The 15134-nt window shown below is 38.7% G+C and overlaps 1 protein-coding gene across 1 annotated transcript in view; it reads left to right on the top strand.

Moving 5' to 3' along the window:
* The first annotated feature begins 5024 nt into the window (after positions 1–5024).
* Positions 5025–15134, top strand: part of LOC114250525 (ATP-binding cassette sub-family G member 4) — a 61591-nt gene continuing 51481 nt past the window's right edge. Inside the window, exon 1 of the mRNA XM_028184430.2 lies at positions 5025–5553. Coding sequence (XP_028040231.2) covers positions 5391–5553 — 163 coding nt within the window. The 5' untranslated portion in view covers positions 5025–5390. The remainder of the gene's footprint in view (positions 5554–15134) is intronic.

The raw sequence follows: 15134 nt of genomic DNA, 5'->3' as shown, positions 1-15134 counted from the left end.
TTTTATTGCCAAGATTAAGTGGTTACCCGGAGCCTGTAGATATCAACAACAAAAATGCCGCCACCCTCCTGGACACAGGAGTTATAAGTCTCCGTTTTTACAGTACAGCGGTTGCCCGACCCTTGAAACTGAAATGCATTATTGCTTCACGGCAGAAATAGGCAGGGTGGTGGTACCTACTACTCGTGCGGACTCACAAGAGGTCCTATCACCAGTAAGTAAGCAAATTTGCGGGTCTGATTTTTATCACACTATGCGTTCCTTCACCTTGGGAGTCCTTCGTGATAATTTGTTTTTCATTAGAAAAATTAGTACCTGCTTGCGGGATTCGAACACCGGCACGGACGCATCGCTAGATACGAACGCACCCGGCGTCTTAATCTTTAGGCCACGACGACTTCAGACTTCAGACTTACATGCAAAGCTTTTGATAGCGGAAATGAACGTAGGTGTATGTACATTTATTAAATTAAACATTATTAACGTATGAAACTTAGTTGTAAAATTAACATTAGTTGTATATTTACCCCAAATGTATCATCTCCCTGAATCCTGATCACGCAGGAGTCAGTCACCGTCGACGTCCTAGACACGTCCTTACGGACCCATCAGATCCAATAACCTTTGCATTAGATGCCTTCAGCTCTAGCACTAGGGGCAGGCTTAGGGACCCCAGCAACCGTACTCGTCGAACTCGACAAAGAGGTCGACGTGCAATCTAACCCGTGCATCTTCCCATCTCAGCGGGTCGCGATTCCAATCCGGTAGTAGATTCATTCGCGAAGCAGCTGCTCTTGAGTTGTTAGGCCTCCTACGGAGGCGCTCGGGCAGCTGTTAGCAAATCCCACCTTGAACTGAGCCTTTGTTCGCGCACCTGTCCTGGTGAAACTGGAAAGGCGTTCGGGCCACCAGTAAACATTCAATCATAAACAAAAAAAAGTATCACAGAGATGAAATTCACTCAGAACGACTTAGATATGAATTTCGTATTTGTAATTCTCACGACACTTGACAGTGGCTTGCGCGTCGCGCAGCAACAGCTCCCACAGTGTCGCGAAACTGTGGGAGCTGTTGGCCTAAATAAATCTAAATATTTATTATATAGGTATATTATTATTTAAATAATATACCGCCTATAGGTTCCTAACCAGCCATACGATTGAAGCGGTGATCAAACCGCGTAGGCAGATGTACCTATCAATTTTCTAATGAAGTATGTACATGACACATCACTTCCTCTATGAGCGAATATCATCGTGCTACAAATATCAAAACCCGCAAAAAAAGAATTTGCATAATTACTAAATAATTAAGATATAGACTCAAGCGTTCCAGTGTGTGGCAAAATCACGTTTTGTTATCTGATAACCACTTAACATCAGGCGGGTCAGCTACTGACGACATCAAATGTATCATAATTGAATAAAATATGAAAGAAAACTTATGAAATAGATTGAGAATTGTTCCAAATCTCATAATATGTTGTGAACGTTTTGAAACATTCGCCCTGCCGGAAAGAATAAAAGTGGTATGTGTCGTATAAACATATACAGTCGGTTTTTTTTTTGTCCTAACGTCCTTATATAAATAAATATACGAAACGGTTTGTTTATTAATTTAACTAACCATTTCAACATTGTATCGTCACCTATGTAAACAAACGATAAGTTATTTAACTTCACGTATGTGTGAATGCGTTTACGGCATTACCAATCAAAGTATTCATAGGTCGAATTTGTTTTATTACTACAGAAAAGTATTATTCTATTCTTTTTTTTTTATTGCTTAGATGTGTGGACGAGCTCACAGCCCACCTGGTGTTAAGTGGTTACTGGAGCCCATAGACATCTACAACGTAAATGCGCGACACACCTTGAGATATAGTTCTAAGGTCTCAGTATAGTCACAACGGCTGCCCCACCCTTCAAACCGAAACGCATTACTGCTTCACGGCAGAAATAGGCGGGACGGTGGTGCCTACCCGTGCGGACTCACAAGAGGTTTTTTTACCACCAGTAATTACGCAAATTATAATTTTGCGGGTTTGATTTTTATTGCACGATGTTATTTCTTCACCGTGGAAGTCAATCGTGAACATTTGTTGAGTACGTATTTCATTAGAAAAATTGGTACCCGCCAGCGGGATTCGAACACCGGTGCATTGCTCGATACGAATGCACCGGACGTCTTATCCTTTAGGCCACGACGACTTCAAAAGAAGAGAGAAGCTTAGCTTTAGAAGAGCTTAAAAGTTAAGCGAGCAGCCGAGCTGACGGCTTATCCAAAATTAAACGGTCACCATAGACTGTAGACACGGCGCTGAAATGAGAGTTGTTCTTATTTAAATGTAGACAAAATGTGGAATTTAAAATACTTTTTTGTTGTTCGCTAAGTATGTATGCCAGTTCTCATTACTGACAATGTAATTAAGACTTTGAACTCCGAGTCCATATACTCGATATACATGAGTAATGGTAAGCACGACACTCATTTTATGTAGTCACTCAACTGATGCGGGACAGAGATAGAAAAACAGACTCGAAGGTCTTACAATAACTTAAATTTTGTTTGTCTCGTCTACCTCAAGTATGTGACTATACTATTCGTTTATTTCCACTTCGTTATCGTCAGTGTATTGTGTAATCAGCTGTGTCACAATGATAACACAACGTTTTTGTTAATTTTACGTTCAAACCAAACTGGCGGTCAGAAAGCTGGAGTTCTTAACGTGACTCACATAAATCGTCACGTAACGCAATTCAAACCTTTATCCGTTCGCGGACCAAAAGCGAAACGTATTTTTAAACTAAAACAAAAATGATAAAATAAATTTTTTGGACGCAATTTAATAAGTTTATCTTGTTCAGTTACGTTCTTAGTGGGGGTAGGACCTCTTGTGAGTCCGCGCGGGTGGGTACCACCACCCTGCCTATATCTGCCGTGAAGCAGTAATGCGTTTCGGTTTGAAGGGTGGGGCTGTAACTATACTGAGACCTTAGAATTTATATCTCAAGGTGGGTGGCGCATTTACGTTGTAGATGTATATGGGTCCACACATCTAAACAATAAAAAAAAACGTAATATCAAATGAAAAATACGAAATGTCCAGTTCAACTTTTTGCATAGATATAAGTATTAAGATACTGTAGCTACAGTCGTATTTTTTAGATTCTATTTGGGGAAAGTTCAGAGCTTACCATATATGTAGTTTGTAAATCAAAACTTCTTGGTACTCCTACTTCCTTTTAATAACCAGTGTTCAACCAAACGAACAAAGTCTCCGTTCATCATCATCATCATCATCAGCCTATAGCAGTCCACTGCTGGACATAGGCCTCTCCAATTGTTCGCCACTGAGCACGATGCTCGGCTTGTCTCATCCAGTTCCTGGCAGGCACCCTGCACTGATCATCACTCCACCGTTCACAAACGTCATTAAGGCACAGACCTCACGTTGCGACTATTAGAAGAACCGAAAGCAGAGGCACCAGTTTCGAACTGTCTGTCTCTTGTATCTGAAGCACGAATAACTGGTAGGTCAGGGAAAAATAGCTAGGCTCTACGCAACCTTCATCTTTACCGGCCTATAACAACAAAACAACATCATGCTTGCCTGTATCACTGAGACATGGCTCTTAGGCTTAACGGTGTGATAGCAGTAATACATCTCAAACTGGAAGGTATAACTAGTCGGAACTGGACTGTGGGTATAAAACTAGCGTACACACCGTAATAATAATGATATTGCGTCTTTTTTTACGTCTGGAACGATTACCTCAAATTCTGTAAAATCTCTTCTTCCCTCTTCGTTAACCCGTGTCCATCCAATGCTGAGTGTAGTTCTCTTCGAATCCACCCCAATCTCTTCGGTCTCTTGCCTTTCGCATCCAATCTCTACCAACCACTTTGACCAGATCATTAGTCCACTTCGTTGGCTGTCTACCCACGTTAGGACGTCCAGTACGAGGTCTCTCTTGTAATATATCAGCCCACAATATACATACACATATATCACAACATATACATCAGTCCATATATCAGCCCAGAGTGGTCAAGTAGACATATCCTCCCTAAGCCTCGTCACAACAGTCGATCCTGCATAATCTTCTTCAGCAGTCGCGCGACGTTCAGCTGATTTCCGATCCCCGTTGTGAGATAGCCAAATACAGAAATCATTTAAAACGTATCGCAAAAACTTTAGGGCTAAGCGACAAAATTTAATTCAAACCAGATTTAGAAACTGGATTGTTCAGTTTTGTATTATATTCAAGGTCCCTTAACGATAATCTTTGCTAATTGTATCCAGCTACATAATGTTAATTCAATTCAGTGCGGGACAAAGCAATTAAATACAACCTGCATGGAGCTCATAAGAATAAAATAGGGTGCCACGATAACGGATGGAACTCATAAATATTTCTATTGTTTTATGAAAGAACTTTCCATAATATAAATAAAACCACTTTTACGGATTAATCTCCTGTTTTTTATTGTCAGCTTAATATTTTTGACGCTTCGAATAATTCACAGTCTTCACGTGGTCATGACGACTTTTTATATTGTACACGAACCTTTTTTTTAATATAGAAACATGAGTACACGCCTTATGATCGAAATTAAAACATAATCATTGAAGCATACAGATTTAGAATTTTTTTGTCTTACGTTTAATTATTGGCATATATTTGTTTAAAAGTACGGATCATTTCATAATTGTTTTTATTGATAACTAAAGCACATCAGTTCTCTAAGCAATTCTCTGAAAAAAGAAAAGAATATCGACTGATAAACAAAAGAGAAATATGTATATATTTAATCTATATTAATAGGCAAAGAGTTTTTCTTTGCCTATTTAGTTATACGTGACAAATTTCAGGTGTCGTGCTTTTCTTATCTATAACCCGAAGTCGCTAACACATTTTTAATAGGCACATTAACGTTTCGCTTTTACCAAGAAATGTAGTTATGAATCAAACCTGTAATTTCATTAAACTAACTCAAATTTCGAAAGAACTTATCGCACTGTATACTTTTTAATTCACACAATCGCACGCGTTGTCTTCACGATAATAATATGGTTTAACATAAGTGGCATTCCATGTGCGAACACCGAGCTATTCGCACATGATACGCAAGCAATTGAATATTCGTTACGTTTTTAATAATAAGGCAACATCTGTGCTAGACCGCGCGGAGAAATTATAAAAACGTTTAAAAAAAATTACGGTGCTTCCAAAAAGGAAATAAGCAGCTAAGAAACGATATCTTTGTTACTTACTACACGATGTTCAAGTGAAATTCTGACGGACACAACAAGAGATAGTTTATGTGAAATTTTGAGTGATAAACATTTTAAAATAGAACGCTGTGCCATTAATAAAGGTTTGAAAATGTCAAAAGCTATCGCAGTAGTACAGGGCCCGGGGAAGAAAACGAGTAAAGTGGAAAATCAGGACACAAGGACCGTGCAAATAAACCTGCCACCACCAAAACCAGTGGACATAGAGTTCAATGATATCAGCCTCAAAGTGTCCGAGGGATGCACATTCAGAAGTAAGTATTTTAATGAATCATCGTCAGCTAAATTTGTTGAAAGAAATCTACAAATTCTACCTTAATTCCTTTACGATAGGCAAATGCCTATGTGCATGTACATGTGACTTTTGTGTCGGGATTCAATAAAAAATATAAAAATGAAATCATAGCTCGCAAGGTCACCAAGAAATAATCGGTTAAATGATAAGACTGCTTGTTATTAAATTGGGATGTATTGCATAGTTATTATAAATTTTTGGTGTATGTTGTTATCAAATAAATAGGTTTTGTAGTTTTATATGATCAGTTTTTTCCATAAAAAATTATTTGGTTTAACAATTATTTAATTAATACGTTTTAAGTGTATAATGTGGCAGTTCCATTGAATGTCTAATAAAAATTAGTGAAGTATAATAATAACCAGATCGACAGAAAATGTTCAAAATGAACTGTTAAAACCTATTTTTGTTATTGCTTAGATGAGTAGACGAACTCACAACCCACCTGGTGTTAAGTGGTTACTGGAGGCCATAGACATCTACAACATACAAACGCATTACTGCTTCACAGCAGAAATAGGCGGGGTGGTGGTACCTACCCGTGCGGACTCACAAGAGGTCTTACCACCAGTAATTACGCAAATTCTAATTTTGCGGGTTTGATTTTTATTACACGATGCTATTCCTTCACCGTGGAAGTCAATCGTGAACATTTGTTAAATACGTATTTTATTAGAAAAATTGGTACCCGCCTGCGGGATTCGAACACCGTTGCATCGCTCGATACAAATGTACCGGACGTGCCTCTTATCCTTTAGGCCAAGACGACTTCAAAATCTAAAGCGGTAATTAATAATAATGCTCAATGAAAAAATACGAACGCTTTAGATACTAATTCACGATTAAATGTCGTGGTATTTTGTTTAGTGTCTTTAAATTATTTCCGACACTTCGTAATATTGTACGGGTTTCGTGACCACGGACCACTCATACGAGTACAATGACAAATAGGCGACGCGAGTTAAAAATTGATTTTAATTACATCTACGACTCGCCAAAATAGATAAAAATATTAGATTAGATTAAAGTATGAAATTGCCGATTTGTACTGAAAAAATTAAAATCGCGTTTTTTTTTCTCCATCTATGCTTATATTTAATACTAGCGACCAGCCCCCGCTTCGCTTCGGAAACATTAAATTTTATTATTGAAATAGCTGAGTCCCGCGATGTTAACCGCGGTTATTGTAGTGCCGCGGGTGAAGCCGCGGGGCGAAGCTAGTCTAAAAAAGTTACTCCTTATATCATCAGCTAGCTATCAGTGAAAGTCCCGTCAAAATCGGTCCAGCCGTACCAGAGATTAGCCGGAAGAAACAGACAGACAGACGACAAAAATTGTAAAAAAATATATTTTGGTGTATGTACCGTATATATATTCATATGCATGTAGTAAAAAGAGGCTATTTCAATATTACAAACAGACACTCCAATTTTATTTATATGTATCTATACTAATATTATAAAGAGGAAAGATTTGTTTGTTTGTTTGTTTCGAATAGGCTACGAAACTACTGGACCGATTTGAAAAATTCTTTTTCCATTAGAAGCCGACATTGTCCCTGATGAACATAGGCTACTTTTTTTTAATTTTTTTTTTATTTTTTTTTTGGTTTCATGTGTGTTTTAATGTTTCCGAAGCGAAGCGAGGGCGGGTCGCTAGTAGATTATAAAGCTGAAGAATTTGTTTGTTTGAGCGCGCTAATCTCAGGAACTACTGTTCCGATTTGAAAAATTCTACATAACAGGGTATATGGCCTATATTTTACATAACATGGCTATATAACATCACGCTAAGACAAATGCAAGTGGAGCACCAATAAAGAATGTTTCAAAATCGGGGTATTTTTCCCTTTTGAGATTTGAGGTTTCGCTGCGTGCGCTGCGGAAACGGTTAAAGCTTTAAAGTTACGCTAAAACAATGTGTAACAAAATTGTTCCCCTTTAAAAGTTAAAAAAAAAAGTCCACGACAGCATATTTAAAGGTTGACTCACTATAACGTTTTTTATGATAACCAAATTTGTTCTAAAATAAATTAAATACGTTATTTAACATTGAAACACCCAAATCACTTCAAGATAGGCTTTGACAATTAAAGATTTTTCTAGATTTCTCCAGGATCCCATCATCAGATCTTGATGATTATAGGACCATTCGGGAAGTCTACCCTTAAATAGCTCCATAACATTCTCTATTATTCAAAAATATTTTCACTTTCTACGTAAATGAAGAGGCGGGTAAAATTTAGCGTTATGCCAAAGTAACTATTCCACGCGGACGAAGTCGCGGACAAAAGCTAGTTTAACATATTTACTTAAACAAAATATTTACCATTATTATCTATACATTGCTGCTATCTAATAGGAAGGTCATTTATGCCTTTGCGATAGAACTCTGGTGATCTAGATTCTACAAACTGTGCTAGCTATAAGCATTTTGTACTGCCTCCTGGGAAGAAAACTTTTTATCACGTAGAAAACTGTCCAATTCACGGAAAATATGGTAGTCCGTTGGAGCAAGGTCTGGAGAATACGGAGGGTGACGAATGGTTTCTAATTGCAGTTCCTCTAGAGTTAAAACGGTTTCACGTGCTGTATGAGGCTGAATAAAAAAAAAAAACTGAAAGACGATAATCGAATGTTAAAACATTTTTTAAAAGAAAAACTTCCAACAATTTGAAAAAAGTTTTACTCACAAATCTCAAACCATGAAGGTTCTATGTCAATTCAAAGTACCTATTACAATAAAACGGCAATTTAACTCATTAAAAACGTTAAAAACGCAATAAAAGCAATATAACGCTATTAATAAATACATTACCCTTAAACTCACATGGGCTTAGCATTAGAAATTACTTACCTGAATTTCATAAGTTGTTCTATGGACGCACAAAAATATAGAATGTAATATAAAATATAATATATATAAATATATATATTTTTACTGGTGGTAGGACCTCTTGTGAGTCCGCGCGGGTGGGTACCACCACCCTGCCTATTTCTGCCGTGAAGCAGTAATGCGTTTCGGTTTGAAGGGTGGGGCAGCCGTTGTAACTTACTTGAGACCTTAGAACTTATATCTCAAGGTGGGTGGCGCATTTACGTTGTGGATGTCTATGGGCTCCAGTAACCACTTAACACCAGGTGGGCTGTGAGCTCGTCCACCCATCTAAGCAAAAAAAATAAAATATATAAATATAGGTGATGTAATAATTTGCATTTGCAATCATTATAACGTTGCCAAATAATATAGGTATTTATATTCGTAGCCGGAAGCGCAAAATGCGCTTGAATGGAACGGAACTGAATAAAATGATTTGAACATCTTTGGTTAAAGATAGTTTTATACTTTTTTAATTTGACTTTTAAAGTTTTGATATCGACGCTTGAAAGGTAAACGTGACTAAGCGACAATGCGTGAACTTTACAGTAGACTAATTTAAAGTTGAAATAACTGAAAAGAAGAAATATTTTAACGAATCTAGCTAGTAGCTGTAGGATTGAAATGATTTTAATAGACCTAGAAATATATATTTTTTGCGCATCGAATATGGTTATTGCCTATCATTTATGTACAAAGCAGTTATTGTCGCTTAGTCACGTTTGCCTTTCAAGCGTCGATATATACTAGTGTGTTGGCTACGCGATCATTTTTAAGTAAAGCATTTTCGGACTTGTATTTTTTTATTTTTTCTACCTATGCTGATAGCCTTGAGAGGCTATTTCAGTTTCAACCTAACGTGTGTAGGTGAGCTCACGGGGCTCAAACCGAAGAGTTGCTAACACTGACCCTAGCAAGAGCAGTGCTTCGCAGTATCTACCACCGGATCGGAAACGCGACCCACTGACAAGGTCCGGTGACTTACTACTTAATACTAGTGAAATCCGATTACACACCGACTAACGCTAATGTATTATCGCACCATCTCCTTCGAGGCGGCGTGTGTACTGGCTGGGACGCCGCCTTGGGTTCTGGAAGCGGAGGCGCTCGCCGCTGACTATCAGTGGCGGGCTGACCTTCGTGCCCGGGGCATGGCGCGTCCCAGCCCCAGTGTGGTCAGAGCGCGGAGGGCCCAATCTCGGCGGTCCGTGCTGGAATCATGGTCCAGGCGGCTGGCCGATCCTTCGGCTGGTCGTAGGACCGTCGAGGCGATTCGCCCAGTCCTTGTGGATTGGGTGAATCGTGACAGAGGACGCCTCACTTTCCGGCTCACGCAGGTTCTCACTGGGCATGGTTGCTTCGGTGAGTTCCTGCACCGGATCAGAGCCGAGCCGACGGCAGAGTGCCACCATTGTGATTGCGACTTGGACACGGCAGAGCATACGCTCGTCGCCTGCCCCGCATGGGAGGGGTGGCGCCGTGTCCTCGTCGCAAAAATAGGAAAGGACTTGTCGTTGCCGAGTGTTGTGGCATCGATGCTCGGCGACGACGAGTCGTGGAAGGCGATGCTCGACTTCTGCGAGTGCACCATCTCGCAGAAGGAGGCGGCGGGGCGCGTTAGAGACGCGCAAGCCCGCCGCCGTCGAGCGGGGGCCAGGGAGGCGGATATCGCCCAAGCCCTGGCCCTCTAAGTGTTTCGGGTCCCCCTCATATGTCGGTCTGGGGACCGGCGAGGGGGACCTAAGAAGACGTCGCGCAAGCTGCTCTGCACGCGTTTTACGCAAGAGCATCCGGGTGATGGAAGGCCGGCTATCCTCGACCCACGCTGGTTCTGACCCAGCGGGGTATTCCGTAGGATAGCTCACTCTAACAGGCGCCATCTAGGCGGGCTCCGGATAGCCTGCCGACCGAGAGGGCTGGTGGTCGTGGCGCCGACGACCGCCAGTCCGGCGTCCCGAGGGGGAGGGTGATGGGAGAGATGTGCTCCGCACTAAACACTTCACTTTCCCCCCTTTGCCTTTTCATGAGTTCTGTCTCATGTGAGGTTTGGACGTTGGTTGTTGAGCGACAGGAGGTTTTAGTCGGTTCGACTCCGACATGCTCCGCCCGCCGTCCCCAGTGGAGGGCGGAATTCCGGCGATTTCCTCCTGACCAAACAAAAAAAAAAAAAAAAATGTATGAAGAACATCGATTTCTTGAATTTACACGTGCGTTACCCTGAAATATCAAACACAAGTGTTCCAAGTTTCAATACAGTCAAACGATTGGTTTAACAACTCACAAACATACAAACATTCATATTTATTTTAGTGTCTGAAAATTCTTTAGCCATTGTAAACAGTCGACGTCGCCCTAAACACGTCATTTCGGATCCTCCCGATCCACTAACGGTGCTTTTAGGTATCACAAGCGCCGGTCACCGTTCTCGTCGAACACGTCGCTTGCGACGAAGGATTCGGCGAGTAAACTAACCCATAGACACAGCGCACTGATTTTCTCGCTGGATCTTCTCAGAAGGTCGCGTTCTGCAAAGCACTGCTCTTGCTAGGGTCAGTGTTAGCAACACCTCCTGGTGTGAGCCCCGTGAGCTCACCTACATGCCAGGGTTACGATGATATAACCTCTCAAGGCTATCAGCTTGATAAAAAAAAAAAGCACCGTTGTGATTCAAAACTTGATGAAACGCAAATTAGTCTTGAATGGTAATACTAAAAAAACATACCTTATTATATATTATCTGTACCCGCCCGCTTCACTGGGCATTTAAAATTAACATTATTATTTCTCACCCCCACAAAGATTCTCAACATTAACGCCCCCGCAACTGGTGTAGGGAGTCCAACATATTAGCCTATCCATTAAGTACATGTATTTTCTACATGGATACCAAGTTTCAAGTCAATCGGATGCATGGTTCAGTAGTTATAATGGAACATCCGTAAAAACTACTGTAGATTTATATATTAGTATGCGATTTCGTTTTTTTGAAAATGACGAGATTATCTTCTGAAGGATTCGCTTCTGCAACGTGTAAACCACATACAAGTGTTTTTAAATATATAAAAAAGCTTTATAATTGTAGCTACATAAGTGAACGTAAAAACTACACATTAATATCCGTGTGATTGTGATAACAATAATTAATATCTGACCTTGCAGCAGAAATGCATAGCTTGACTTCTGTCAACTGGTCACTGGCGATTACCCAACGGGAAACTATGCGTGGAAGCTCGAAGAACAACTTTTACTTCAAACGTGCTATTGATTTGTTTTAGTTTTCAAACAAGGGACATATATACGGAACGTTGTAACAGTACTAAGTGGTTTTTAGCATTTGAACTCTGTTAATTATAGGAAAACAGCGTTTTATTTGAACAATAATAATATGTAAATTGAGATCAAACGTATACATTAACCTTATCATATTTAAATTAGTACAGTTATTTATTCTATGTAACACTAAAATGAACTCAAATTAAAATTCAACCAACTCAGCTTCAGATATAAAGCTAAGCCTAACGAAAGCTAAAGAAAAGAAGAGAATTTAGTCAATAAAATTAGTTTAACTGAATAAAGACAACCAAAAAAACAAAGATTTTTTTTTGTTGCTTTGACGTGGACGAGCTCACAGCCCACCTGGTGTTAAGTGGTTACTGGAGGCCATAGACATCTACAACATACAAACGCATTACTGCTTCACGGCAGAAATAGGCGGGGCGGTGGTACGTACCCGTGCGGACTCACAAGAGGTCCACTAGTAATTACGCAAATTGTAATTTTCCGGGTTTGATTTTTATTACACAATGCTACTCCTTCATCGTGGAAGTCAATCGTGAACATTTGTTGAGTACGTATTTCATTAGAGAAATTGGTACCCGCCTGAGATTCGAACACCGGCGCATCGCTCAACACGAATGCATCGGACGTCTTATCATTTAGGTTACGACGACTTCAAAAAGGGGATTGCCCACTCTCCATAGTGTGCTAGGCCCAAGATGGACATCAAATATTACTATAAAAATGTACTGATTCAAATTCTTAAATGTATTGGATATCTAAAAAATATATTGAAATTGACGCCACTATTATAAAAAATATAATAAAAATAAAAACTCGTTTTGAGGTTTATTTTCTATATAAATAAGTGTCGGATTGTGAGATACTTCAAGAACTTTTCTTTTCTTAATGTTTAAGATGTTCCTAATTTATTTTTCTCCAATAGGGTTTAAAAACACACTTAATTCTTTAAATATCTATATTTTCTTCATCTTCATACACAATTAGTATCATCTAAAAATAGCAAAGGAGAGCATATACACGGTTTTAAATCTCGGTCAGGGTAAAACCACAATTCACACAATGTTTTTTAGTCGTAGTATGAAACGTTATTGATAAAAGTAAAATAAATCGAAGAAAAATCAAAACACATCCATTTTGTACGCAAGCACAACACCACAAGCAGCAAGCGAAGTGTCAGTCAGTCAGATTAAATTCAGTGTTGTCAGTATAAAGAAAAATAATTACATGAAATTCATATATCGATTATTTTTTTAAATAACCGATAATTGATTTATATCTTAATCTTTTTTTTACGAGTACACATTATTTTTTATGTTTTTGTTTTAGTTGTACATATTTAAATAACAATACTAGTAAAGTTTTTTTTATTGCTTAGATGGGTGGGCGAGCTCACAGCCACCCTGGTGTTGCTAAGTGGTTACTCGAGCCCACATATATCTACAACGTAAATGCGCCACCCACCTTGAGATATAAGTTCTAAGGTCTCAAGTATAGTTACAAGTTAAAGTCCAATGGGTATGTCTTCGATGTTATTTTATGTGCATAAAATCCATTAAAATCGTTTGATTAATGATAATACTTAAAATGATTTATTTATATGTTTTATTTATATACTCAAAATATTTACTTCATACGTAAAAGGATTTGAAGCTGGCAATATTTTTCCCGCAAAAATAAAAATCCTTGTTTTTTCAATAGAGTTACTTTTTTTAAACTACTTATTGTAAACTATAGTGGCGCTTATTTGCAAGAAAGTAAATGCATATTTATTTATGACAAAATTAATGCACTAAGTATTTTTTCTATAATCTATTGTCCGCTTTGGGCCGAAAATGGGCCATCCCCTTTAACAAATCGATGTTTCACGCCTTCATAAACATTTATGCTATACAAATCGCAGGTCCGGCTTCGCTTGAGTACTTCAATCTTCTCATCTCTAGACCTGCTGTGTCTGTTAGAGTTCATTCAAATTAAATTTATTCGGATCGTTGATAAGCCCAATCTCACGGATCGTTTGGAACTTCTGGGACTAAGGACTTTCGGTTCTCTTTGTTTTGTGCTGTGTATTCCATTGAGAATGCCATTACGAATTGTTCGATATGATTCGCTTTAGTATCGCATCACTGGCCACCAGGTCAGGGTTCACACAGGACGTTTGGGGTCGTTTTCAAATTTGGGGCCAAAAGCGAGTTATTTGATTTAATTCTCATAACCCTAACGTTATCGTAATTATAACATAGACCTAACTTCAGTGAATTATAAGTACCGTAAACTTGTTGTCATGAAAACGGGCACGGGATCCTATAACTATAGGTACATTCGTAAATACTGTTAAATTAGGAGCACAGATAACCCCCAATTAGGAGTTATTCATTAAAAACTACCCCAAATCTCATTCGTATCACTGGTTCAGAATTCAAATTCTTTTTTTTTTTTTTACGATTGAATATTTACTGAGGAGGCCTTTCCAGTTTCACCAGGACAGGTGGGCGAGCAAAGGCTCAGCCAGGAGGGGTGGGATTTGCTAACAGCTACCCGAGCGCCTCCGAAGGAGACCTAACAGCTCAAGAGCAGCTGCTTCGCGAATGAATCTACTACCGGATCGGAATCGCGACCCGCTGAGAAGATCCGGCGAGAAACTCAGCGAGCTGATTCATGGGTTAGGTTGCACGGCGAACTCTTTGTCAAGTTCGACGAGTACGGTTACCGGGGTCCCTAAGCCTGCTCCTAGTTTTAGAGCTGAAGGCATCTAATGCAAAGGTTATTGGATCTGATGGATCCGTAAGGATGTGAATTCAAATTCTAACTTGTTTGCTATTTTTCCAGTAATGCGTGTTGAAATCCGGCAATTTTATTTAATCAGTATATAATACAATACAATAATAAAGGAAAAGTAACTGCATATTAGAACATTATTCAAAAGAAAAGAAGTAAGGTTTCTAAGCTTTTAAAAAAAGTTCCTATTAAAATTGTCATCCGTGTTGGCGTTATCAAATGCGTAAAATGAAAAATATAAATGAATATTATATAATATATTATCAATAAATGACTGATTAACTTGATTGTGATAAAGCATTTTTTATTCTGAACATGCCTAAATACAAAAAAATGGAAAATTAGAGAAAGTTTAAATTCATGAAATCGTTACTTTTTTGAGCGCAAAATTGAAAACGACCCTTTGCGAATTGTATAAAGAAAAAAAATAATAAATCTAACTTATATGGATAATTGTAAAAAAACGTTCCTTAATTTACATTAACACACCTGTTTATATAATCACATTTTTGTTAAAAATATTTGCATGAAATTATTTATGAAATAATTTAGTATTTTTCGTTATTTCATATCATTAATATTTAACTA

This window comes from Bombyx mandarina, chromosome 12 (genome assembly GCF_030267445.1).
Source record: "Bombyx mandarina strain Sakado chromosome 12, ASM3026744v2".
In the NCBI taxonomy this organism is placed as follows: Eukaryota; Metazoa; Arthropoda; class Insecta; order Lepidoptera; family Bombycidae; genus Bombyx; species Bombyx mandarina.
Note: the sequence above shows the minus strand (reverse complement) of the source record. Positions and strands in the feature narration are given on the sequence as shown.